At 37.7% G+C, this 26,548-nt stretch overlaps 3 protein-coding genes across 7 annotated transcripts in view; 1 reads left to right on the plus strand and 2 right to left on the minus strand.

Annotated features, from left to right (window-relative positions):
• Nucleotides 1-3,581: 3,581 nt before the first annotated feature.
• Nucleotides 3,582-9,675, minus strand: LOC114478174 (solute carrier family 40 member 1). The gene is made up of 9 exons (XM_028471048.1): nucleotides 9,615-9,675; nucleotides 8,324-8,429; nucleotides 8,163-8,230; nucleotides 7,861-8,020; nucleotides 7,474-7,589; nucleotides 7,142-7,268; nucleotides 5,726-5,980; nucleotides 4,702-5,382; nucleotides 3,582-3,841 (listed from the first exon to the last, which is right to left on the minus strand). Exons 2-9 carry the CDS (start codon nucleotides 8,424-8,426, stop codon nucleotides 3,582-3,584), a joined length of 1,770 nt encoding a protein of 589 aa, XP_028326849.1. The 5' UTR covers nucleotides 8,427-8,429; nucleotides 9,615-9,675.
• Nucleotides 9,676-10,558: 883 nt separating this feature from the next.
• On the minus strand, nucleotides 10,559-19,282 carry slc6a19b (solute carrier family 6 member 19b). Of its 2 annotated transcripts, XM_028470827.1 has the most exons (13): nucleotides 18,915-19,282; nucleotides 17,442-17,816; nucleotides 16,555-16,695; nucleotides 16,323-16,460; nucleotides 16,067-16,248; nucleotides 14,388-14,498; nucleotides 13,538-13,650; nucleotides 13,286-13,414; nucleotides 13,034-13,190; nucleotides 12,735-12,939; nucleotides 11,880-12,039; nucleotides 11,554-11,716; nucleotides 10,559-11,472 (listed from the first exon to the last, which is right to left on the minus strand). In XM_028470827.1, exons 2-13 carry the CDS (start codon nucleotides 17,638-17,640, stop codon nucleotides 11,257-11,259), a joined length of 1,914 nt encoding a protein of 637 aa, XP_028326628.1. In that variant the 5' UTR covers nucleotides 17,641-17,816; nucleotides 18,915-19,282; the 3' UTR covers nucleotides 10,559-11,256. The 2 variants fall into 2 exon arrangements, with proteins under 2 accessions (XP_028326628.1, XP_028326627.1); XM_028470826.1 differs by lacking the exon at nucleotides 18,915-19,282 and having other exon boundaries at nucleotides 17,442-18,246.
• Nucleotides 19,283-19,312: 30 nt separating this feature from the next.
• Nucleotides 19,313-26,548, plus strand: part of fhod3b (formin homology 2 domain containing 3b) — a 104,213-nt gene continuing 96,977 nt past the window's right edge. For all 4 annotated transcript variants that reach the window (XM_028470821.1, XM_028470822.1, XM_028470823.1 and 1 more), the window contains exons 1-2: nucleotides 19,313-19,507; nucleotides 25,523-25,629. In XM_028470821.1, the coding sequence (XP_028326622.1) occupies nucleotides 19,343-19,507; nucleotides 25,523-25,629 (272 nt within the window). In that variant the 5' untranslated portion in view covers nucleotides 19,313-19,342. The remainder of the gene's footprint in view (nucleotides 19,508-25,522; nucleotides 25,630-26,548) is intronic.

Below are 26,548 nucleotides of genomic sequence, written 5' to 3' on the forward strand. Positions count from 1 at the left end.
TTAACAAATATTAACAACACGTGATGTATAACAAGAACAAGTGAAATATATTTCTGTTCTCTGTAAATAATGCAGATCGTCAAACGCAGCAGCCCACATACACGTAAAAAACGCAAAAATCGGTTAATGTAGCGGTAATTCCTCCAGACTTCCTCTGTCCAAGAACAAACTCAGATTTAAACCCAGCCTAAGAAAGGCATCACAGGCGTGTTTTTGCTGAGCTTTACAGATCAATTCTTATTGTAGGGAATGAGACGAGCCCAGCTTCAATGTCTCACCACTGACCCAGTTTTTAAAGTAAATGAATAAGTAAGTGCATGCCTTGAGCCAGGCTTGTTAACAAGCTTGCTCAAACCAGGGACTACCATGACAACCATTGGATTTACTTTACTCTCGTGAAATAGTGATGAAACTGCTGATGTTATTGCCGCATCCCCTTATAAAAAATGAAAATCCCGCAGGAGTTTTAAATTAGGCGTATATATCAGGCCATATGAAACAACAATAGAATGGGGGATGAAAATGTTAACTTTTTTTAAAGCATACACTTGCGTTTGACAAGCTCAGTTTAGCCTGAGGTTTATTTAATGGAAACAATGGAGGGAGATGTACTCTTAAAAAGTCAGATGTCATACTTCATCAAAGCAGAGACATGTTGCTTTCTATGTTGAAAGCTCCAAACTATTAATGTACAATGTTCAAAATGTGCAGATTTTCCCCATTCTTTTTCATATTAGATAATATTGTTGGAAAAAAAACCCAAGACTGTCCAATAATGTAACGTGACGACTAACAAAACCTTAATGAAAGTTTTCTTATATCAATGTGTGACACTTTTGTACAGTCTTTTGAACATTTTCCTCTTTTTTTCCCTTGAGAATAGATTAACAAAGTGAGAAAATGCATGATGGATACCTACAGCGGGTTAGCATTGCTGCTAAAGGTATTGTGAGGTTTTTGAATTTGGTTTTAAGCCTGGAGAGGATGTGCAAGTTGTCTAACCATTGGCCTGCCCTGTTCGAACTATTTCCTCTCATTGTCCAAATAGATAAATGTAAATGTCATGTGCTGAGTGTTACTGTAACTAGCTCTGCCTTTGTGACCCTGGTCAGGATATACTGTAACTGCTGCCAGGGATGGACGGATGGATGGATAATTGGGCCTTTTTCATCTTCATTCTGTTTGTTATAATTCTTCTATCCATCCATCCACTTTCTGACCTGCTTGTTCCTGTTTTTTTTTTTTTTTATCTTGGCGTGGTGTAATTCTTCCTTATTGTTAAAAATATACTTCATATGAAATCGTTTTCTCTCTTAGCTCAGAATATTGTGAACATGCACACTCCACAGATTGTGTTGATCTATTATGGAGCTGGTATTGTTCACATCCACAGCTGCATCCACTGGGGATGGACAGCCTCCCACTCCAAATCTGAGCACCTTTCATTTCTCTCTAGTGGTGTGTGTGTGTGTGTGTGTGTGTGTGTGTCTGACACCACTACACACTCCTATTGTTACCTTAGTTACTTCAGAGTAATATTTTTGGATGGAGGAGCTGTTGCCTAAAACCATCATCAGTTACCAAAGGCAGAGATTCTTTTAAGAAAAGACATAACAGACACACGTGACTGCTTTAAACTTGTATGATGCTAATGAGTAATTAGAGATATGTGGCTGATTGTGTCTTTATTAAATCATTGTTTAAAGGGAGCAAAGATGAGGCTATGTTACAGTCTCTGTGGTAAATCTCAAGGTCAAAATTGGCATATGCTAGCTTCATTTCCCATTCCCACAGGGGCTGACCATTGTGCTTCCAAAGTAATATTGACCTCTTCTGGTCACATTTGGATATTACATTTGCATAAGGCTGCTGTGTGTCTTTCTGATTCACCTTTGTAAGTGTAAAATACTTACTTAATTTATGTTTTCTTGTTGGCTCCAAACCCTTAAATAATTGAAGTTAAGCACTATGCACATTTAGACATTGTTTTGGCTCCAGATAAATAAGGATACATGTAGGGCTGGGTGATACAGACCAAAACTCATAGCTCGATATTTTTTCTCAAAATGGCAATTTACGATATAAATCTCTATTTTTAACTTAATAAAATCATACAAAAAAGACAATTATGGGTTAAATTTTCTGATTTTTGTCTTTTTCTCCTCTAAGGGACAGCACATGTGAGTGAGTTCTGTAGTGTGTCTTGTTTAGTGGAAGATCTGAGTTAGGAAACACTCAGAATTCCATCAAACTGAGTTTTTTATGCTGCTCTGAGAAGTAGAGAAAGCAGTGACTCCTAAAACAAGTATTTTAATACAAAATAAGCTATTGAATAAAAAATAAAATATAACAATATAGACGATATCATTTTCTATATCTCGATACATCTTGAATGTCGATATATTGCAGTCCCAGTTACATGTTGACAATAATTTGCCTAAATTTTCCATTTGATGTCAATGTTCCCTTTATGCAACTCAAAGATTGAGACTTGATGCCAAAGTTCCTCCTCAGTCATGTTTATTATCATAAATATCATTCTTAGAAATAAGGACAGTATACACAAAAACCTCACAGGCAGATTTTTACAAATATATTGAGAAGTGATGATGGTTGTATTACAAAAAGGTTCGACTAATATGATATTTCTCCCGTACATAACTGTGATATGAAAACATACAATATCTGAGAGATGTTTTCAAGCTGTCGTTTCATTGTTGAGGTAAAATAGTGTTTGAGTCGTCAGAAAACATACATTTAGGCAATGTGTAACAACATTACTTCAAGCAGCAGCGATTGACGTTTGCATGCAGCTACTGGTGATTCCAAACATTGGTTTCCATTTGGATTAAAAAGTACTTCGAGCACGCATTTATTTGAAAACTTGTTTGTGATTTTCTAAACACACGAGCACTTGAATAAAATGTTTCTGCTTCTTTTTAAGGTCGGACCAGAGTAGTACAGTTGATCTATCCATCCACTTGTTTAAAAAAAAAGACAATGTTTGCTTGATTCATCCACAGAGAAACAAACCAGGTGAAGGAAACACTTTCACTTTTGTCCGGTGAAGAAGGACTGCCCTCATGTTCTGTCACTTTTTCACACCTGGATCCCTTCATGCTCCTTTTGGACATCCTGGAATATTTCCAAGTGGACGGATCATTAACATCAATGCCATTTTTTTAACATTACATCCTTTCATTTTTTCAATTTTCTTGTTTTCAAAGTGAAGTTATCTCATCGATAAAATAAGTATGTGACTTGTTTGGTGAAATCTCTGCTGTGTACCAGGGTACAGCTGATATAATGACATTCTGTTGTTTGTCTTCGAGAGACATTTTCCCTTCAGGGGCTTGTTGTGAACTCCACCTCACCCGAGTGCTTGATTTCTGTCATGACACATGGCCCTGCAGGGGGTATGCAACTAAGATGGAGCAGACACAAGCTGTGTGTTGCTGAAATGAATGGAAAAAGTCAGTAGCACGGTGTTGCAACGTTATTGAAGTGGGAACAGTGCGAGACGTTCATTTCACAGAAGCAGAGCAGATTCATTGCAGTTAATGAGCCACGTCTGCTGCAAGCTATGTGTCCAAGCGGCGTTTTTTCTTGGCTTTGTGTGCATATAGGAAGTACATAGTGTGTCCTGTTGTGATGAACAGAACAGAGATAATAACCAGGATGCCAAAGTGCTGTGGCTGTGGGGCGGAGATCACCATTATGAAGTGCAGTAGATCCATCAAGTAATTCATGGAGCTTTGCACCCCGTTTACCACTCCTCTCTCGGACTCACAGATGTTCTCCTGCAGGAGCTGTGTCACAGTCAGGTCAAAAGACCAAAGCCCTAAGGAGCAGATGACAAAGAAGAAAAGCCAAATAATACATTTACATATATTTACAGCTAGGAGCCCACAACAAAACTCTGTCTTTCTACTGTAATGAGGCCCCAAACAGTGTATATTCGGCACTATTACAACAAAAGTGGTTTATACTGACATTTAAAGACAATTTTGGCTTGAAGGAGGAAAACATGTTGGCATGAGTATTTAAAGAGTAAATTATAAACTCCAAAACAACTTTTTTACAGCTGAAAACCAATGCATTTGGGTATGAAGTATAGTGTTGATTGATTCTATTTCAATTCTCGACATTTTAGTCAGATTATTTCAATTTGGCATATTTTGTTGTAAAATGTAAGATTGACTGCTCTCTATGGGTTAAAACTCAGCTATTACAATTTAAGTTTTCTACTGACTGAGAATGGTGGTTTGTGTTGTTTTGGTGGCTTCTTACTACCATCACTGGCCCCGCCCCTCCTATAAAAACTAACTGTGGAATCTGCAATCTGTGGTGAGTAGGTTAGATTGAGAGAATTATGCATAGAGAGGTATAGTCAGTATTGAGTAGATAGCTAGCATAGCATAGATTGTTTTTTGGAGATTGTATTGTATAGAATGTGTCTTAACTATTCCATGAGACCTCTCGACGCATGTCGGCCAAAACCTCAGGGTTTATTTACTCTATACTTTTGCTGTCTTTTTTAGCTTTGCAAAACACATTTTTTTTTACACCTGAACTAGGACTGCCAACTGAAAAAATAAAGTAAAAACTATATAAATTAGCTTGAAATGCCTGGTTGTGATTGCAAATCTAACAGTGCATATGAAAACTTTTTGATTAATGTCCACAGAAGTTTTTACTCACCGATGCGTGCTGTGATCACACCCAAAAACAGCAGAATGATGGAGATGTAGGACTCTGGTGCAGTGCCAGAATGCACATTGTCACAAAGCACAGTGTTGTTGGTCCAGTGGATGGAGGAGCGGTCTGGTAGCAGTGGTTGATTGCTGCCCCCCATCAGAGGATAGGTGTGCTTCTCCCTCTGGCTTACCATTCCCCCAAGCTCAGTGGAGGAATTGGAGGTTAAGTAGGGCATCAACAAGCTGAGATCCATGGGGCTACCAGGGGCAAACACAGAGAACACACACAACAGCAAACATCCCAGGTGGAGGCAGCTTGAGATGATGCCTGTGTTGACCAGGCCGTAGGTTTTCCTGAGTCTGGTGAACATCACAGTGCCCATTAGCCCTGCAATGGCTGAAACCCCCATCAGCAAACTTAGGAGAGATCCACTTATTCCCTGGGTGTAGGCGTAGCCCGTAGTGATACAGTCAAATCCCAGAACCGTGGTGTAGAGGAAAGCCAGACCCATTCCTGCCAGGAAGACCGGCTGGCGGTAGTAAGCCCTCCAGCCATCTTTACAGGTGCTGACCAAGCAGCGAAACCTCCAGAAGCACAGCGGCAGGTTGGTGGATTCACTGGGGTCCACACTGGAATTGCAATTACCTTCAGTCAAAGCCAGTGGTTGGGCAACATTGTCTTCCCCTGATGAGAAAGAAGGGACACGTTATGTATCACTTCAGAAATCAATTGAAGGGTTTACATCTTCTAGTCTGCATTTTGTCTGCGTCATGACATGTTGCATAATGTATTTGGAAGATAGAACATGTTTGAAGACCTTTTGGACAGAGAAACTTTGGTTATTAGAAGACTCCCACTGCTAAGTAGCTGAGTTCAGGGTTTTTATTTCAGAAGAGCAAGAGAAAGAACAAAAGCACTCAACTGAACTGCTAAAAATCTTTATCTCCATTCTTTAACAACTGTAATTACACGAGCGACATTGTCAAAAAGATGTTTTAAGAATAAGAATCCAGTGATCATTTCTTACCTTTTGACCTTCCCCTCTTGGTCCTCTGCAGGAAAACCTGATCCACATCCACTACCGGTGGTTTCACAGAGAGAGCAGGGACGATGCGATACACCCGGGACAAGAAAAAGAACTCCACTATAAGAGACACGAGGTTCCAGCCCAGTATGAAGCCACAGCCAACAACATTGGAAGCCAAAGTCATGACCTGTCCTACTGCCAGTGGAGCCAGGATGGTGGTCACCTGATCTATCCTCCGCATGGTTGCATTCATCCCTTTTAATGAGGATGAAACAAGCAGTGAGTTATAGTTGATATTTTGTAAGTACTTCAAGCAAAAACAGAAACAGATTGATCTCTCATGAAGTTGCTGGCCACATATTAGATACACCTTTGCCTTTAGAGATGCTGGGTCACACTAAATAATAATACCACCAGTCTGAACCGTAGATACAAGTTAGAGTTGACCCATGCTTTTATGGTATTTATTACACTTTTAAATCCTATAAATGTTGCAGCACAAATCCTGGAAAAAAGGTTGTAGTCTTTAAACCTTTGACTGTTTTTCCTATAAAGTCTAGCCCCAATCTCTGTCTTCTTAACAGAAATGGCCCCCAGAGAGGTCTTCATGTGCTTCAAGGATAAACATGTATTACTGTGTAGAACATACCTTTATTATACTGTGTAGTTCATCAGTATATATGTATATATTTGTTTGCCTATTGACTGGATTCTGTCAAAAGTACTCAACAGATGTTTCCAAAAGATAGTCCTTGTGCCATGGAAGATTCCATTAAATTTTGGATGGGATCCAGATCAATACACTGACTCTTGATAGTTTCAAAAAATGTAAAAATTCCTATCTGCCATTATTAGCGAAATTAAAAAAAATTAATATTTCAGTTCTTCTTTGACCAATCTTTATGAATTAGGTCAGGTATGTTCCTCCATTAATCCAATGAGTTTCATCTGGATCCGTTCCGAAAACATTTGGCCAACTGTAGAAAGAAATTTCTCACAAGCCTTTAAAGTATGAATGATCATGTACCGTGATCAGGATCACTGGTCTAGATAACTAATATCTGGCAAAGAGGATATTTGGCGTTTGGCAAAGGTTTGCACTCTCTGAATTTTCTTGTTTGAGTTTCTACTACAAGTACTACTCCTACAAACTCACTGGGCCAATGCATCAATGTGGCTTTTTTCCCTAGGGAATAGCTAATCATTGAATGTTTTTTTTTATACGATCATTCTCTTTAAATCCAAGAGATGGTTCATAAGATAATTCCAATATATCAGAATAGCCCATCCGGCACTAATGATTTATCTGATTCTGATGTTAACACTGGCTCAGAGGAAGAATATATTTATAAAAAAAAAGATGGCTTGGTAAGTGTTTATTATCAGCCAATATGAGCACTATCCAAAGGTCCTTACCTGCCAGATGACCTCGGTTGTAGCCTGTGATGACTACAATCCAATCCCTCTGGATGGCAATGGTCAGCGCTGTGCTTGCAAGGTTTGCCACATCTGCCAGGACGATCACCACCGTATAACAAACCACCTTGTGTGAGTTTTGCGATGCAACATGTTACTATGACAGCACAGAGTAGCCACAAGCTCAGAAGCAGAGAAAGTCGGGCCACAAAACAGAGGGAACAACAATAACAACTGTAATACCTCTACAGCATTCTGTCATATCCCATCATTGCAGCAATTCTTGAACGTTATTATTGTATGTGTTTTGCAAATATGACGTATCTACTCACAGTAAGCCATCCATCCCAGATTTGCTCAATCCTTTGCTTGTATGAGAAGACCAACATGAGCACAATGCTACATATTGTCACTGAAATATTCTGGATGAAAAGAGACGCATGTGCAACTGGAAAAGAAGATGAATAGATTTAGATTTTAAAAACACTAATTCTGATGTATGTGAATTAGATCTTTTGCAGGTTTTGCCTCAAGCTCTGTTTGTTGACTGCAGCAACCAAATCACAAACTGACTTAAACCAAAGACATTAGGTCAACAGCCTGTAAAAAAGAAAACCATCTAAGTGACTGCATGTGAGATAGAAATCTACTGATATCACTGCTCAGTGATTCCAGGTCAAAGCATAGCATATAAATGTATGTGAAATTGTTGTGCATACCTTTATTTCTGGGATTGCGATCAACCCAGTCTCCAATCAAAGCCCCCAGTAGGAGCACAGACCCGGCCACCACCAACCCAAACACAGCAGTCAACAGAAGGTTGCGCCCATACAGCTCAATCAGGAAGACAGAGATTGCAAAGTGCCACATGCGGTCACCCTGTTTAACAGAACGTTTTCATCATATGCTGCTTTGCTATTTTCAGTCTGTTGCCCAGTTTTCAGTGTGCATACCTCCTTACACAGAGAAGAATATCATACACATTGTTGTATAACAGTGTCTTTTAGGAAATTATCCTTACCCACATTGACAAGGCTCCACTGACGTAGATGAGAAATTTTGGGCCTTTGAGGTAGATTAGAGCTGAACCTTAAAAGCAAATTTAGAATAAAGGAGAACGTACAATAGTGTATAAGCATGCTGGAAATCAGACATTTGAATAGGATTTAAAGCTGAGATCACCTGGAATACTTTTAGCTTTTTTAGATCTGGCATCCTTGATTTCATCTGTTTCCAACTCGACCACAACTCCTCCACTCTGTGAGGCATCGGCTCGCTGCGTCATGACCTGGAGATAATAGACACTGCTATAAATCACTCAAATCTAACACGTCAGAACTTTGTATGGCAATGATTTATCAGTCTATAGTTCCAGCGAGATTCATTTTGTCTTCTTTTTGAACTATTAAAAAAGAAGACAAAATGAATCTCTCTGGAACTATTACATGGAAGTGAAACTTTAAACGCAATCAGCAGAACTTCTCAGACGAAGACTGGCAGTTGACAGTCTAGACATGTCAGGAGATAAAAAAAACTCCTGAAAAACCTTGTCTAAATAAACGAACCTCAACTTAACATACTATTCAAAAAGAAGACAAAATTAATCTCGCTGGAACTATTAAATGGAAGTTAAATAAAACTTCAGAGGCGATCAGCAGAAGTCTTCTGAAAAACACTGGCAGTTGACAGTCAAAACATGTCAGGAGATAAACATTTTCTGAAAATCCTTGTCTGAAAAAACAAACCCTCATCTTAAAGCTCCTATCCAGAGTTTCTGAGTGGACGTCTAGATGTTCCGCCTTCAACAGCTCCACTTCCTTCCCCTGCTTCTGCAATCTATCAGAAGCCACGCCTCTACTTTTCTGCGCACGCATCGCGGAACATAACAAGGACGCATCGGGTCGCAATGATATAGGTCTATGGGTCAGGTAAGAGCCAAAATCTTATTTTCTGTTTGCTGTTGTGACGCGCGGCCTTGTTTCCGTGCACAGTTCCGCATTCAAAACATTCAAAGCCTATTGGCTGGGCGCAGTCAGCAATTGTTTCCATTTGTATAGGGGTCTATAGGACGAAGGAGGGACTTATATACAATAATGTATATGAATGACCACCGGCAGTAGACCATAGTAAAAGACTATTTAGATATTTTTTTGCATTTAAAAAAAATCATACATACACATAGATTTCTCAGAAACTCCAGATATCAGCTTTAACATACGTTTTATCAGTCTGCTAAATAACTGGTAATTCCTTTCTATCTTCCTTATTATTGCCATCAGCCCAAATAAAAATAGACAATATTTTCAAACTACATTTAACCACTTGTGAATGAGTAAAACAACCTACATTATTTACCCTTCTAATTGTCACAGGATTTAAATAATAGAACCCAGCATATGCTGATTGCTTACTGACAGCAAAGCAAACTGTATTGTTTATATGAGTCAACAGTGAGGCTGCCATAGGATTTTACCTTTTGTATAAGCTGTCCTTAATGCAGATAAGTCACTGCAGGGTCAAGTGTCACCTTTGTTTGGATGCAGCATTCAATCTTTGATGTAGTTCCTCGATGGAGTTACTGCTGATGCCATGTATCCTATACCACGGGAAAACCAGTCTTTCCTGAGAGCTGGAAATCAAGCTGTAGTAGTTTGAAAGGCTTAATAACATCACAGCGTTCAAGTGCACCATTGTATGAAAGTGCCAGAAAAGCAGAACAGGCACAGGGACAACAAAGGCAACCAGCATATTCCACAGCACGTGACCCACTGGGGACAATATCACTGTGGACCCACACCACAAAAAGGACAAGTGCGTAACCACGGATGACTCAAAATACACACATGTTGACGGTTAGCGAGCGCAGGCGCACATCCTCGCTGACAAGCTGCCTACGTGTAGCTACTGTAAGTGTCCAAAAAAAAAGACTCATCATGCAACACTACATCACTGCACTGGAAACAATGACACCAGTGTGACACAAAATGAACACAACTGATTTTAACTGAATGACCAAATGCAGAATTACATCCAGATTAAGTTGTGCAGGTTGATTTGTCAGTTTTTCTGAATAAGGCCTTTGCTGTTTGTAGCTTTGAAACATCAATATTAGGACGGCTGCTGTTTTTACAAACCTGTCATGCTCCAAAGTGTTTATTTAAATCTGAAGCACAGGATATTAAATACTGTCTTTTGTTTTAGAAGAGAAAAAAAATCTAATAACACAAACATGATATTAAAGGCTGGGCTTTAGTGACTTCTTTTTTATTCAAAAGGATATTGTCAAGCTCAGATTGCATCAGCTGACAGAGATAGCTGTCAATAACGCCATCTAAATTACAACAGCAAATACATCAGAAAAGATATTTCAGTTTAGAAATGATCCACTGTTGCAGGGTGTTATTGTTGTGGCTGTAAGTAAGGAAACAGCATGCATCATTATAAAGCACAAAGGATGACGATAACAGCCTATCTGAGTGATAACACCAAGCCATCACCATGTTTAGAATGGAACGCAGACACTGGCATGATGATGGTGGTGAATAATGTTGCATCATAATGAGTCTATTCCTGTTCAAATCCAGGTCAGGGATGCTGTGTGTAGTTGTGAATATATGAATGTAAATGCATGCACACAGAAATATACATGTCTGACTTTGAAAATGGAAAAAACAATGTGCTGCTGTGACTACTTTGTAAAGGTTTCCCTAAAATAAAAACGTTTTTTTTCCTTTCTTTCTTTCTACTTTTAAAAAGCATACATACATAAAACCTTAGATCATTTTCCTCACTTTATTGCTTTGCAGTATTAAAACAATACTTTTAGATGAGCAGTGCAGTTGTTCACATGTTGGAAATGTTTTGGGTTGGAAATTAGGTTGGCCTTATTCATAAATGAACAAAAATCTTTCTTACTTAGTTCCATGCCTAAACAAATAATATGTTGTAAATAAATTTTTGAGCTTTGATACATTCTCATTCAACTTTTCTATTTGCTTTTAATGCTTCTTTTCACGTCATTGTTCAGCTTTTAGCCTTGGCAAAGTATTTCAAATGATTTCTCTTGATTTACTTGAATAAATCAAATTATGATTTATTATTAGTTTTTTAGAAAATCACACTTTTGAAGTTGTTTTTGGTAATTCAAACCCATTTTCCGTTTTGGTTGGGTAAGACATATCAGTAAGACATATTTTTGGTTTCTTCTTTCTTTGAAAACACTTCCACACAGCAACTAGAGGAACAGCAAGGCTGGGTATTCCTGCCAGTATGAAGATAACAACATACACCCAGGCTGGAAAAGACTTTTCAACCAGGGTTGGAAATTTATCCTGCAAAACATGAGAGAGGAATTTCCTATGAGTTTTCAGATGACACGGATGGTTATCTAACATGTACACGTATGTGCTTACAGAGTCAGGGTCCCAAGTTTTGTAAAGGAGTTCTTCAGAAACTTTAGTGATTAGATAGAATATTAGGATGATTAGCATGATGAGTGGACTTATGACTCTCCACGAAACCTGCCAGAAGAAGTTTGGCTTGTGTCCGATCATGAATTTGATATCATCATTGAACCTAGGAGGACAAAAAAAAAATATTCAAACAGAATTTAAACATATTTTAAAATCATAACTTGTATCTCAGTGATTTGTGTATAGTAAGGTCTATGTTTGATCATTTTGGTAAAGGCATTGGCATCATGTCAGCTTTAGACAGGGTGAATTATACAGTATATTACCTGTCTATCCCATAAATGTAGACGACTGCAAACATTTCGCAGAATGCCACAACGAGCAGAGGGATCGATCCGCCGTAGGTGTCAAAAAGTGAAAGCCAATAGTTTCCTGAACCTTGAAGGAATATCAAACCCACCAGGCAGCAGAAGAAGCACGTCACACCTGGAGAGGAGAATAGACAACCACTTACATCTAGTTTCATGGCACAGGAATCCCTTTGAAGAATGATTTATTTTTGAACAGGGAAGATTTTACGTTCGAAACAGAGTACATGAAGGCCAGCTGGAAAAAATCTCACAACCTCATACATCCTGGACAACATGGAGCTTGACTTTTCTAGTGGGTGTCAACCCATAAGACCCTTACTTCCAATTAAAGCCCCATCCATATATACATGTACATGTTTTGGGAATGTATCATAGGTGGAGACTGGGGTATCAATGAAAAAGACGCCACAATACAGGGCCTTTTTGCTGTGAGGCTGAATGCTAAAACATAAATTGACAAAAAGTTAAGCTAAAATCTAAAACATGCAGAGACAGATTTTGAGCAGCAGTCTATAAGTTACTCCTGACATTACCAAAGTTGTATCCTTGTTAACTTTTGAATGAACAGTTTAAATGAGGCTTTCCAATATTGACAAAAAGTCATCTGTATCATATTTTGCAATGAAGGATTGATAAAAAATGTTGGAAACACGAGCAAACTAGAATGGGAGATAAGTATTTACCTGATTCCTGATATTCGTGCTCAAACCAAAACAAAACAACTGCTCCAAAAATCAGTTTTAAACACCTTCTAACAGTACATCAAGATCCATAACTATGATGCACATGGGAACATGGAGAGAAAATTACCGGTGACGGCTTCTTTTGGCCAAGTCCGAGGGAAAACTTTAAGATCCTGCAGTGGCACCAGAACCCCCTCGATGTTACCAAACATGGAGGAAAGGCCCAGACAGAAGAGCATGATGAAGAAGAGAACAGCCCACAGTGGTGACACAGGCATCTTTGTGATGGCCTCGGTGAAAACAATGAAGGCTAAACCAGTTCCCTCCACTCCCTAAATGTCAACACACAGATATCATACACCTTAAAATATGGGATTTAATTTGAAAAACGAGTGTTTCATATTTCTGATCTAGCACAAATCCCACCTCGCTGAGAAAAGTGTCCAAGTTGCATGTTTTTAGATCTAGCTCTTGAATTGCTCCTGGATACGTTACATTAAGTTGTTGAAGAATCTGATCATAGTTGCTGCCGGTGATGTGATCTTCAGCAAGATTAAATGCATTTAGCAAAGCAAGGATGTTTCTGCAACCCAAAGTATAGTCACACAAATAATCAATTGGGTAAATGTGTTCGCGAAGAGGGAATCTGTGGGGAAATGAAATGAAAAGTCGACATACCCAGACACACAGCTGTCAAATCTCTCTGTCGCTCTGAAGCCGATAATGGTGTAAATGACAGTGGCAGCAAAGACAGACGTGAATCCATTGATGGCTGATATGATCACAGCATCCTGTTCACAGTTGTTACTGACAAAAACAGAACACTTCTCTGTATGCGTTGTATTGGTGTGCAATGCATGTCACTTTATCTTTGAATTATTCTTTCTTTATACAAACTGAGTCATTTGAACTAGAATATAAAATACTTACTGCACAGAGTTGTAGCTGGAAAAAGAAATGAGGCCGCCAAAGGCCAGAGAGAAGGAATAGAAAACTTGAGCACCTGCATTGAGCCAAGTGGTCGGCTTAGCCAGCTCCGTTAACTGTAGGAAATAAACGTAGTAGACATTGCCTCTGTACAAACACAACATTTTAAAAAGTTTTTCATTAAATACTGTCACAGTTTAATACACGCATTAAATTAAATTAAATTAAATTAAATTAACCATATGCTACAATCTCACATGCTTTACTTAATGTTCTTGAATATTTATAATATATAAACAAATAAATGAAAAATTAAATAAATACATATATGAAAGCACTGTAAACGTGTTAAATTTGTGTAAAAATGAATGAAACACTTTCATTTGAAACAACACAATGACAATATAAATTTGTAAACAATTTACAGTTTGGTACCCAACTAAATGTTCATTGCCCCTTGTAAAAATCTGATCTTATTGACAAAAATAGACAACACAGATCCACCAACACTAGAAAAGGAGTCTATATGAGTAAATTACTTAATCCGTCAAATTGAGTATTTTTTATTTACGTTGTTTTCATTTTGATTCTTTTTTTAATTCATTTTTCGGTGGCGGAGAATTGAGCGAGTGAATCCCACTTTTTGTAAGTTGCATTAAAATGAACACTATTCTGAATAGGCATTGTGCCAGATTAAAGTTGTTGTTTTTCTGTGTGGAGTAAAGCTAAAACTCACGCTGAAAAAATGTTTTATTTCCATTAGTGCTTCACAAACAAGAAAACATATTTACTATCACGTAAAATAACTAGTTTAAATGTATTAATCCTGAATAACTGTGAGAATTCAACTTACATCTGGTGTGAAGAGAAACTTGACTCCATTCAAAGAACCTTTCAGTGTCAGACCTCTGATTAGAAATATAGTCAGGACCACGTATGGGAGAGTTGAAGTAACATACACAGCCTTAGGAGGAAAAAAGCCACATATTTACTATAATATGTTAAGGTTTCATTTATTCAGACAATTGTTTTTCAGGAAATGTATTTTGATCTCCTGACATGTTCCAACTGTCAACTGACAGTGTTCTTCAGGGGCATCTGCCGATCGCTTAGATATGTCTTTTGACTTCCGCTTAATAATATGCTTGAATTTGTTATTATGTGGAAGTCAAGGACACGTCAAAGCCATCAGCAGACACCTCTGAAGAAGACTGGCAGTTGACAGGAGATCAAAGTAAGTTTTCTGAAAATACTTCTCTGAATAAATTAAACCATAATGTATTACGGTAACACTTTAGATGAAGTTTTATACATTAATGCTGACATTACGCTGTCATTATTATAGCATGAATAAGGTGTCATGAAGGCTGTCATTAAGTGTCGTTCTTCACACTAACCCCTAATCCCTAACCTTAAAGCTGATAAATATATGTTAATGTATGATTATTTTGAAATGTGAAGAAATACTAAACCTTTTACTATGGTCTACTGCCGGTGGTTATTCATGTATATAAGTCCTTCCTTAGTCCTATAGACCCCTATACAAATAGAAACAATCACCGAGTGCACCCAGCCAATAGGCTTTGACTTCCTGTTTTTGAGACTGTCAATCAAAGTGAATGTGGAACTGTGCACGGAAACAAGGCTGCGCGTCACAACAGCAAACAGGTAAATATGATTTTGGCTCTTACCTGACCCATAGATCAATGTGACCTGATGCGACCTTGTTATGTTCCGAGATGCGTGTGCAGAAAAGGGGGAGGAAGTGGAGCTGTTTAGGGCGGGACATCAAGACATTTCTCAGAAACTCCGGATAGCAGCTTTAACCCTAACCCAGGGGTCTGCAACCTGTGGCTCTGGAACCTAATGTGGCTCTTTGACTCTTATACAATGGCTCCCTAACGCTTTAAAAAATAATAATAATGAAATAAATAGTTCTTTTTTACAGAATGATTAATGACAAATAAAATCAAGATATAACAAAATTATATATATATCAAATTCAAGTTAGTTTTTGTAGCCTTTCAAATAAATTAACTAAAAAAATGTTCTTTAGAAAACATTATGTCCATGTAAACTGAGATGTGTAAGAATTTGAAGATGCAAGATACTGTTTTATTTCTTGATGTCGATTTATTTTATTTTAAACTGTTTTTAAGTTTCCATTTACATGATCAGTATAAATTAAATCAAACGTTGTTCTATATTGACTTCATTGAGAAGGTATTTTTTGGGCGAACCTTAATACAGGTGAGATGAGGTTAAATGGTTCCTTTGAGAGTAAAGGTTGCAGACCCTGCCATAACCCTACCTAACCTCCACCTAAACCAAAAAATGCCAACATAGCTCCAAAGGTGTCATAATTTAGCGAACGACACTTAATGACAGCCTTCAAGACAATTTATTCATGCTAGTTACAGATAATGACAGCGTAATGGCAGCCTTATGTATAAAACTTCAAGTAAAGTGTTACCATATTACTCATTGGTAATTTAAAGGCATCCATGTCTCTGTATATTCAGTGTAATTTACCTTCCCCGTGGTCTCAATCCCACGGATGATGCAAACATACAGAAAGGCCCAGGCACAAATATGACATAACAGCATCCACCACTGCAGTCCACCATCCTCCTCAATGGTTGGTGTTGTGTTCAGGGTTTCTCTGTACCAGAAGTAATCGACGGAGGAGCTTCTCTCGCACTCTGATATAAACCCTGATGGATTTCACAGAAGGTGTCAAAATCCAATTTCAACTTTTCACCTTCTACGCAGTGACTGCACAGTTTACCTGTTAGATTAGCATTCAGTGGACACTGGCTCCAAGGCAGCGTTGCCTGAAACGAGTTGAAGAGGTACCACATGATCCAGGCGATGATGGTGTTGTAGTAAAGACTGATGGTCAGAGACACACACATGGATGCAATACCTGCCAAAATATTTTTTGAAAGGCACTTTTTTAGATTCATTTCTCAACTTTTATTGAAAAAAATGAGGAAATCAATCAGGAAAACGTTACCCACCAATGCCAGCCAAGTAAGGATGAATTGTGGACCACACGCCTAAGCTGCCTCTTCTTAGACGCTGACCGATGGCAAACTCAAGATGGAGAAGAGGGACTCCTTCGAGTATCAGCAGGATCAGAAATGGAATCATAAATGCCCCTGAAGGAAGAATACAAAAAAGAAACACAATGAAAAACAACTTGAAATGCACAAAGCAATTTTGTGTAGCTGTTAATCATTTAGAATCCACGTGAGGACATGGTGGTAAAGTCCAGTAATAAGGTGGGTTACATATAACATGTGTAACCCACAAGCACTTTACAACTCATTTAAATGTGTGACAATCCTTTCTTCACAGGCTATATTTCATTACCAATTTACACTATAGTTCATTTATTCACTTCATTTTGCTATTATTTACTACATTTCTTTAACCCTAATGCCACAACATTGTCTATTTGTGTGTAATCATGCCTATTAATTGTGTACTTAAGCTAAACCTGACAGATTTGTTACTTGTCAAAATTATATATATACTGCGAACGTGGCTCAGGTGGTAGAGGGTCGTCTTCTGATCGAGAGGTTGGGGGTTCGAAATCAGTACCTGACTATGTGTTGAAGTGTCTTTGGCATATATATATATATATATATATATATATATATATATATATATATATGCCCCTGATTTATAAATAAAGAAGTCTCAGATACATCCAAATGTGAAGGCAAATAGATGTTTTTTTTATATACAGTACATAAATAAGCAATTTAATGTAATTACAGATGATAAAAGTAAATACATTAACAAATCTAGTGATGATTGTTAAAGTCTGAGAGATTTTTGTTCTCACCTCCAACAACACATACTAAAAAATGTTAAACTATAAAATCAAAGCATCACTTGCCTCCTCCATGGCTCTGACACAGATATGGGAAGCGCCACACATTTCCCAGTCCCACACAGAATCCCACACAGGTCAGCATGTACTGGGCCTTGTTGTCCCACTTTGGTCGGTCTCCAGCCTCTTCCTTCTCAAGCCGGTCCAGCTGCTGATGGGACAATATCCTGTCCTCCAGGCCAGGGTTGGGAAGTTTAAGCTGCATGATCTAATCTAACATACACTGAGGTATAGTGAGGAGGAGTGGAGACAGTGCTGCTGCAATGGGAACTGTGCTATACAAACTGGGAGATCCTGTCCAATGGGCGTCTGTAATCCATTGACTAAAGTGTGAGGTGTCACAGAGGATCAGCTGGAGGAGTTCTGCCCTTAAAGCTGGAACTTTGTGAGAACACACATGTCAGAGTTAACTGCTGTCTTATCTGATATGAAGAGAAACCAAAGAGAAGTCACCGTTTTATAGGATGTAAAGATTCTTCACCCAAATGATTAACAGGAAATGTTATTAGACAAGCTACTGTATAATTTAAATCAGGAATCTGAAAAATATACAAATATAGTTTTAATGTATATAAAATTTCCAAATGTTTTGGGAGGGGGGATTGTTTCTGTACATTTGTAGTTAATAGTCTTAAATAGACAAAATATACCAGAAATATTACATTATAAAATATATATGAATAGTTTTGTTTAATTAGTTTCTAATGAACAGGTTCAGGTTTAGAGGGGTTTGATCACCGGACATTGTGAAGCTACAAAAAAAATTCAATGACAAGACAACAATCAATTTAATGCATCACATCATAGCTGACCAATCAGAATGAACAATAATGCACCATTATTTTTTAGTTTTAGAGTTTATAAATGTAGCTACTTAGAACCTGAGATTTTTTTTAATATATTGAATTGAATTCATTGGTGTCATTTTATTAAAAAAAAATATTGTACATTTTGACAAACCTTTTATTTTATACAGATGCCTTTGTGGAAAATAAATTAAGTTCCAATTGTGCAAGATGTTTACTTTGAGTACGATTTATTTGAGCTACTTTTTACTTGTACTGGAGTATTTTATGTATGACTTACTTGTAATTGTGTACAACGTGAATCAAGTAACAGCTGTTCCACTTGAGTAGAATATATAACATATAATAATAGAAACATATATAATTTACTCAGTAACAGTACAAGTAAAATTACTGATTTAGAAATATATTTTAAAAAGTTTTATCATTCACCTCTGCCCCCTAGTGGCTCATGGAGCTCTATGCAATTGTAAAGTCTACCTATTTTGAGAAAGGCATATGCTTCTTATAAAGGCTGTTTGTGTATTATCAAGACTTTTTAGAACATATCTATTTGTATCTCATATTAATAATGTATTTTGTAAACGTGTAACAATAAGACAAAGACAAACAGAGTGGAAGTTGTAGTATTTTCGTCCCTGTCTGCATCTATATCTATACACAGCAGATGTACCTTCCCCCTCCTCCGCTTGGTGTCGCTGTTGCTCCTGTAATGTATAGCTGGGCCACAGTGGGACAGGCTGAGGTTCTGGCTGCTGTGGCCCCTGGTGGAGTCGCAGTGTATGTGGAGGCAGCCGCTTCCCATCGCTCCTAGTCCAGGTCCAGGTCTGCAGTCTGCTTCAGGACCTCCTGCGCCCACCATGCCTATGGACACAGCCTCCAGGCTCTGACTGCCTCCGGTTCTCTACTGCTGGACCGGTTTTGCTCCCCGTCCTGATCCATCTGTGACCAAAGTAAAGGAGAATGTTGAAGGATAACTGGGTGCAGGACTGAACTACTGCAGAAGACCTGCCGGGAGTCTGTGTCTGTGCGTCAGTCAGAGGACTCCACAGTCTCATCCACTGTTCTGATGTTCTAACCATCGCCCTGCATGGATACACCATGGCTACGTTCATATGCAGGGTGCAGTTTTTAGATGATACTGATCCTTTTAACAGCACTAATTTCCCTGAGCCCACCAGGCCACCTGTGTACACTTTCAGGGAGGATATTTCCCTCATCAATCAGATTGCTGGAGTCCACAGACTGCTGAAAGCTCCACACAAGGTAGGCAGGATACCTGCTATTTGTTTTTTTAATTCATGTTTCTGTGACTCTGGTTAAAAGTTAACACCTAGAGTCAAATCAATGATTAACTACAGAGGGTTTGTTGTTGATGTGGTTACCACCACACAGAGTTGGTGGACAGATGAAAAAGCAGTCATCAATCAAAAAGGTTTTTTTGTTTTTGTTTTTTTAAACACATTTTAAATGTGGCATTGTTACATAAAAAAGGATTCAAATACTTTTGCTGTTCACATTTGTCAGACTCTATGTTCTCCTGATTAATATTAATTGGTACATTTTTGTTTATTGATTGAAATCCTGAGTTTGGCAGTTACCAGGATGTAAGAGATTACAATTTCTGCTTAGATTAATGAAAAACTTTGATGACAATTTGCAGGCATATTCTTAAAAACAGGTGCTTGCTGGATAATAGGGTAGCAATGGTATCAGGTCAGTGTCTGTCCAAGCCCTATGGTGCCTTGTCTGTGGAGTTTACATGTTCTCCTTCAGTGTAGGCTTGTGATGGATAAGTGACCTAGAAGCATAATGGATCAACTGTAAACATCCAACAAATTGCGCTCGACTGAGCCAGGCTTTATTATGACTATCAAAATCTGTACGTCTCTAATTTCTTCATCAATATCAGTGCATTTAATTTTATTCACACCAGTTTTTCCTAAATGTTTGGACCTGTTAATATACACTATATTTATTTGGCTTCATGATGATTCTCAAATTAATGACCCACTGAAAACTGCTCATTGTATCTGGATGTAATTAATAACCCTTCTTTCCTTCCATTGTGTAACAAAGCAGGATTTCTTGGGAAATGCCACGGTTCCTCCTGGTTCTCTAAAAAAAAAAGTGACGTGCCTTCGAATAACTCCCATCACTTGACCTCATAGTTCAATCAAAGACGGAAATATATATAATCCATAATGAGTTGTTCTTGTTTATCATTTATTTCCATCTGGTCAGTAGCTCCAACAAAGAGTCATAACATTTGGTTCATTTGAGTTCAGATGTTAAGTATCAGGATGCTGTGGATCACCTGAAGCCTGGATCTCATTCTGCAGTCCCCTTTGGCCAGAACAGCAGGATGGGATGGGAAAGGGGTTTTTTTTCTTCTTCTTCTTTAGAAGCAAGGGAAGTGTGCAGAATTAAAAACACAAAGAGCAGCAGAGCTTTGCATGGCCAACTGGTTTTAGTTTAAGAGTTGGCCAGCTCAACCTCAAACAAGACAGAAGAGTATAAGTGGTTTAGGTCTGCGGTACCTGGTTAGTCATATGGTTTTCAGTGGTCCAAAGTGACTCTAGCACAATCTGTGCTTTAATTAAACACAAGCTGTTGGTGATTGATTAGTCTCTGTGTACACAACTGTATAAAATCTTCTCAGTGACACACACACCAAAAATATTCTCATTGAACCAACAAAACAACAAGCCTCTACCAGAAAACCTGTTGACTTTCAAACGTGTTCGTCACTGAGGTGCAGGTCAATCTGATATAAATAGCACACTGCTAACACATGCTACCCAGGGAATCCAAACAGCTAGCACATGCTGTTTCTGAGTTGCTGCTGTCAGTTGCAGTCTGGAGTCTCAGGAGGAGAGACGTGGTCATGCATGTTTGGTTTCTGTTTACTGTGTGTGTGCTTGTGCTTGTGTGTGTTGTAGTTAGTTTTACACTAAGCCCAAATTAAGACTTTGGGTAATGAAAAGAAACCTGAAATAATATTTAAACAAATGTGGAGCTTTTAAAAAAAAGTCTAAAACAACTTTGGGAATGATTCGGACTTAGCGGTAGTAAATAAACAGGCGCCATTTTGAAATGGAGGAAAACAACTTGTCCGCCTCCTGTTTGTCCAATGACAAAAATGTCTTTATTTCAATACAGGAGTGATTTATATCCCGGTATGGCATACAACTATCAAGAAACACTACCCGAGGAGGCCAGGGGACGATATAAAGCTAAGTTTTCAGCGCTCCATACAAAGTCTTGGATGAACAATCCAAAACATTGGCCCAATTTCACCTACCCTGATCTTTACAGTTACATAATAAATGAACCCACACGGTAAAAATCCTCACGTGCCATTAAGCACAGAGTACTTTATGATGGAGCTACAGCGGGTATAAATACAACATATACTCATCTAGAATTAAAAATAAAGCCACACAAAGCCCTGAAATCCTAAATGTTCATTTCAGATTTTAACTGTTCCATTATCGGTTATAAAATGTAGAGAGCGCACGTAGAAATGGGACATTTTTGGAGACCAGTTTTTACCCATTTTCACCCTACCACACTCCAGCATTTTTGACCATCCTATGAAGGAAAGCCAGCGTTTTCTTTTGGGATGATATATATATATATATATATGTATAGTTAACGTTGTTTTACCCCCAAACAAATATGGTGACTGGCGTTTCAGAAATGTCACAATTTACCCGGATGCCTGACTTCTCGAATGGTTGTATCCACCTTTCATCAAACCCCCATGACACTTTAGCAAAAAATTCTAGTTAGCATTATGAACAATTACAACAGTAAACAGTTGGTTGAATAGCATGCGAAAAACAAAATATCTCTAGCTTGAAAATAATAACATTAGCTTACTGGAAGTTGTGCATCCCATATCTACAGAAGAGAGAACAATTATGGTAGTAAAGCAAAAATATCTGTTAAAAAATGTCTCATAGAAGTAGAAAATAATATATTCATAAACATATCATTATAGTTGTGTACAGGGGTGTACTGGCCATCTGGCATACCAGGCATCGTACTGGTGGGCCAGTCCAGCCTGCTACATTTTTTTTTTTTTTGACGAGTGAGTGGAGGCAGACATGGTAACAGGTGGCCAAAAATGGTCCAAAAGTGGCAAAAACGTGGCAAGAAAAGAGTGAATAGTGACTAAAATGGGCCAAAAGCAGTCAAGAGTGGACAAAAAATGGGCAAATAAAGAGGAACCTGGTGGTATGTAATGGAAAAGGGTTGTTTTAATGGGTAAAATGCGGCAAACTCTAGTGAAAAAGGGCCAAAATGTTGTAAAATGGACACAAGTGGTATTTATTGGGCAAAAATTAGCATATTTGAATGAAAAGTGGCAAAAAAATAAATAAAGATCCAAAATTGGATAAAAGTGTTAATAAGAACTTGCAAAAATCGACAAATTGTAGGAAAAAAGGGATATTTATTGGCTAGGTAGCTAAAGTCTGAAAAAAGTGTCAGAATGTTTATAAAAGGGGCAAAAATGGCTCAAAGGAAGTTACAAAATGGAAATAAGTAAAACAGGGATAAAATGTTTCTCCCTTTTAAGGTTTTCTGGATGATTAAAATTAAGATATAAAGAGCTACATGATGAACATCACTGACTTAATAATGGCTTCTACATGGTGTCCTCCAATAATGTTGTTGGGGGCTGGTCTGAACAGAAAATGCCAGGGCAGAAACTTTGTCCCAGACCACCCCTGCTGTGTAGCATGATAAGCTATTAATGGACATGCTAATATGTCAGTTTACACTGTGTTGTAAAACATGACTCAGCTTTTTTATTTTGTCATGGCTATTAGTGCATTGTGCACTGTTAAGATAAAGCATTTTGTAAACACACAGCAACGCAACCTTCTTCATACATTTCTGTCTGTTTTTGTTTTGTCGCCTTTAGGCCTTGGTTCATTTTTCAATATGTGACTTCAAGAGAGTTCTCAGAGAATCAACTTTCACTTTCCTCATTTCAACTTTTCGTACAGTTGTTTTTCGTGAAGTCCTTTCTCCCATAATGAGAAGTTATGGTGATTACTCTAAAATACATGTTCCTTTTTCATGCCCATCAGATCGACTCAGATTGACTCAAATTCCTTTACACATTGTTATGCAGTGCTGAGGTTTTCCTGGTTTCTATAATTGGAAGGGTTTGCTCAGCTGAACTCTCCTTTTTTAAATTCTGGACTGATTCATCCTTTGCATAGTTGATAGAAATGTAAGACCGCTGTAGTGGATTTTCCTTCACGCTTCATGTATTTTTTATTAATTTTGAAATCAGTTTGTGTTATCAAAGGAATTCAAATGACATTCCCAATTATATTAAACACAATTATTATTTTAGGTGGAGGAAAACTTTAACTTTGTGTTTCAGCATTTGCTGATTTATTGCAGGTTTAAAAATAGGTGAGACTGAGTGAGTTGATATCATGCGTTAAACTGCATTGCAAGGTGATTCATTAAATCACAGTTTTACATGTTCAGGTTAAGTATATAATATGTCAGATCTTTATAAGTGTATATATAAGTGTGATAGCGGCTATAAAATGAAAATTACATGGTTTATTTTTTTTAGCTCTCTTTGCTTTCACTGGATCCATGGGTAGAGGACCACAGTGTGGTTGTTAAAGGGAGAGGCCAGACCTCAGTCTGTGAGCAAAGCCCTTGTGCTTATTTTTCTGGACCTTGCCATTGCAAGGTCACTGTAGGTTCAAGTGTTGGGCATTGGATGGAAAAAAAAAGCCTCTTCTTCTGGTAATCTGGCAACACCGTTTCCAGGTTAAGGGCCATTTAAGGGCCTGCAATACAGATTAACGACTAATCAAGATTGATGACATAATGACTATGAAAATGGGTTAAATTGGTGGAAAGCATGTTTTGCTTTGAGATCATTTTGTTGAATTTTTCTGTCAACTGTTGGACAGTTATAATGACTGCTTACATCTCAAATTCAGCTCAGAGATATTTTAAATCAATATTTGTCATTTGAAACCCAAAACCTCAATGAAGTAAAAACGTCCCATGTTTACCATGCTGCTAGCAGCTAGCTGCTAGCTGCCGTTCCCTGTGCATGTTTTTCCATGTATGTAGCTAATGGAGCTCCTTCCAGTGAATGGAGGTCAGAAGTTACAGGGAAGTGGTGCATTATTATGACTGTCTTCATGAACCAGGATATAAATAGACCAGCTGTCAGGAGCCTCCATGCATTGCCACAAATTAGACTTTAGCCTCTATAAGTGACACTGACAGAAAAACAATCCCATTCAAAAAGTAAAAAAAGATACTGAGAGATTCATTGCTTTGTGCTAGCCAATTGTGCTTGATGCCCTTTGCTACTACGTTGTTGTGTGAAAGTGGATTTTTAACTTTAAAAAAACATGAAAACAAAATACCGAAAATGACTTTGTGTGGAGAAAACTCAAGGCTCTCAAATTCATCAAAACATTGCAGAGTTCAATTCAATTCAACTTTATTTACATAGCACAAATTACAACATTCAGTCATCTCGAAGCGCTATCAACATATCAAATTCTTAAGAAAAAAGTGCATCCTCTCAACCTCACGCTTCTCATTATTGTTGTAGCGAGTTGTTTTTCAGAATTTTAGGGTGATTGATATGTTGTATTACTGGTATATGTAATAGAGACCAAAGACTTCATGTACCATGATACAAAAAATTTAGAATCACCAATTATACAACAAGGTGGCGCGCGTTATGTTCTGTCCAGCAAAGTTCTTCGGATGTTCAATCAGCAAATGTTTGGTAGATTTCTTTTTTCAAAATAAAGAGATTGTTTATCACTGGAATTAATTACATAAATCGAGTGATAATTCTGAATAAGACGTTTTCTTGTGTGATTACAGATTATTATTTTTTTTTTTGTTCTATATTTTAAAATTTCACTGTAGGGATACATTGTCATTTGTATACGACATTACATTGTTTTTAAGTGTGCAAGAGTGATTCATTTGCTGAACTTCCCATTACCTTTTTTTTTTTTTTTTTTTTTACTTTTTTGAGCATGTGTGGCTCTGAAGTCTTTCTTCTATAATATTTTAAAAAGTTTGATTTCTGTTGTTATTATTTTTTTGGTTCATATACAGTTTCAACTACAGTTAAATGAGGACAAACAATATTTTTGAGTTTTTGTTTCTGATTGTTGTTTTTGATCATATACAAAGTAGGACACATGCTATTAACTAAGTACACGTATTAGTGTACAGTATTGTAACTGTGCGCTCTCTGTTTAGGTTGACAACTGTGCCCTTCAGCTGTCCCATAATGGAAGCTACTTGGATCTGGAGTCTACCCTGGCAGAGCAGAAGGATGAGCTGGAGGGATTTCAGGAAGAAGGAGGGTAAGATCATAATTGACTGTGTCTCTGCAAATGACATTTGCATTTAGAATCATCAAACTCTATAAGCTCCTCAAAGTTACTTGTACACAGGACAATAAAATGAGAAAAAATGATCTTCACCATACTGAAGTCAAGTATTGAAACAAAGTGAGTAAAGGCATAAACTATTGGTAATAGAAAACATTCCTGACTCTTAAGAAGCGGTGACTGGGACTCATGCCAGAGCAGCTCAGGCCAAAACCTCTGGAGGTCTGTGCATCACCCAGCAGGTGGATGCCTTAATGTGTGTTTTTTGCCAGGTTTTGATTGTCCAGAAATTTATTGTTCCCATCGCTGTGGTCATGTTTTCTCTCAACCAGCTGAAGTAAAAATGAATGATTGAGGAGAAAGGTAGTTAAACGTTTTGATTGCACAGTCTGGCTTTTCTAAGCACCGCAAATAACTCTACGCTTTAACTGTCAGATAGAACCAGAACAATATGATTAGTGTTTGCCTAGAGAGGGGGAAATAAAATTAACCAAGTTAAGGGGGACTGATTTAAACTGGTGGTCATTGGGGAAATATTATACTGTTACGTTAAATTACCTAATTATGATAATATTGCAGGAATTAGAAATATAATCATGCCGTTTCTTTCTTTTTAGATTAGTTATGGTCCGAAAACCTAAAACAAAAAGTTGAATTAATGAATATATAAAAAATAAAATGTTTTTACTTGTTCTTTGCTCAAAATGCACAAAAATACTGAATGCATTTTGAATTTCCTTTCAGTCGCACCCTTTTAAACCGCCTTTCTTTCAGATGCTTGTTCTTTCATTACCTTTTGTATCAAAATGGTATATACAAAATTCATAATTTGCTGCCTAATGACTTATCTATAAGTACCTCTGAAATTATCTGAACTTTAATTTAAGTGATG

The sequence above is a fragment of the Gouania willdenowi genome, chromosome 16 (assembly GCF_900634775.1).
Source record: "Gouania willdenowi chromosome 16, fGouWil2.1, whole genome shotgun sequence".
In the NCBI taxonomy this organism is placed as follows: Eukaryota; Metazoa; Chordata; class Actinopteri; order Blenniiformes; family Gobiesocidae; genus Gouania; species Gouania willdenowi.

Bases quoted from the DNA above. Each gene is read 5' to 3' on its own strand.
- LOC114478174 (XM_028471048.1), bottom strand. From the start codon at position 8,426: ATGACGCAGCGAGCCGATGCCTCACAGAGTGGAGGAGTTGTGGTCGAG. The intron at 8,231-8,323 runs GTGATCTCAGCT...TTTGCTTTTAAG, and splicing joins AAAAGCTAAAAGTATTCCAG to GTTCAGCTCTAATCTACCTC. The intron at 7,590-7,860 runs GTATGCACAACA...CTTCTTTTCCAG, and splicing joins TCGCAATCCCAGAAATAAAG to TTGCACATGCGTCTCTTTTC.
- slc6a19b (XM_028470827.1), bottom strand. From the start codon at position 17,640: ATGCAGCTTAAACTTCCCAACCCTGGCCTGGAGGACAGGATATTGTCC. The intron at 16,461-16,554 runs GTGGGTAACGTT...ATATTTTGGCAG, and splicing joins TCCTTACTTGGCTGGCATTG to GTATTGCATCCATGTGTGTG. The intron at 13,415-13,537 runs GTAAGTATTTTA...TGTTTTTGTCAG, and splicing joins TCCAGCTACAACTCTGTGCA to TAACAACTGTGAACAGGATG.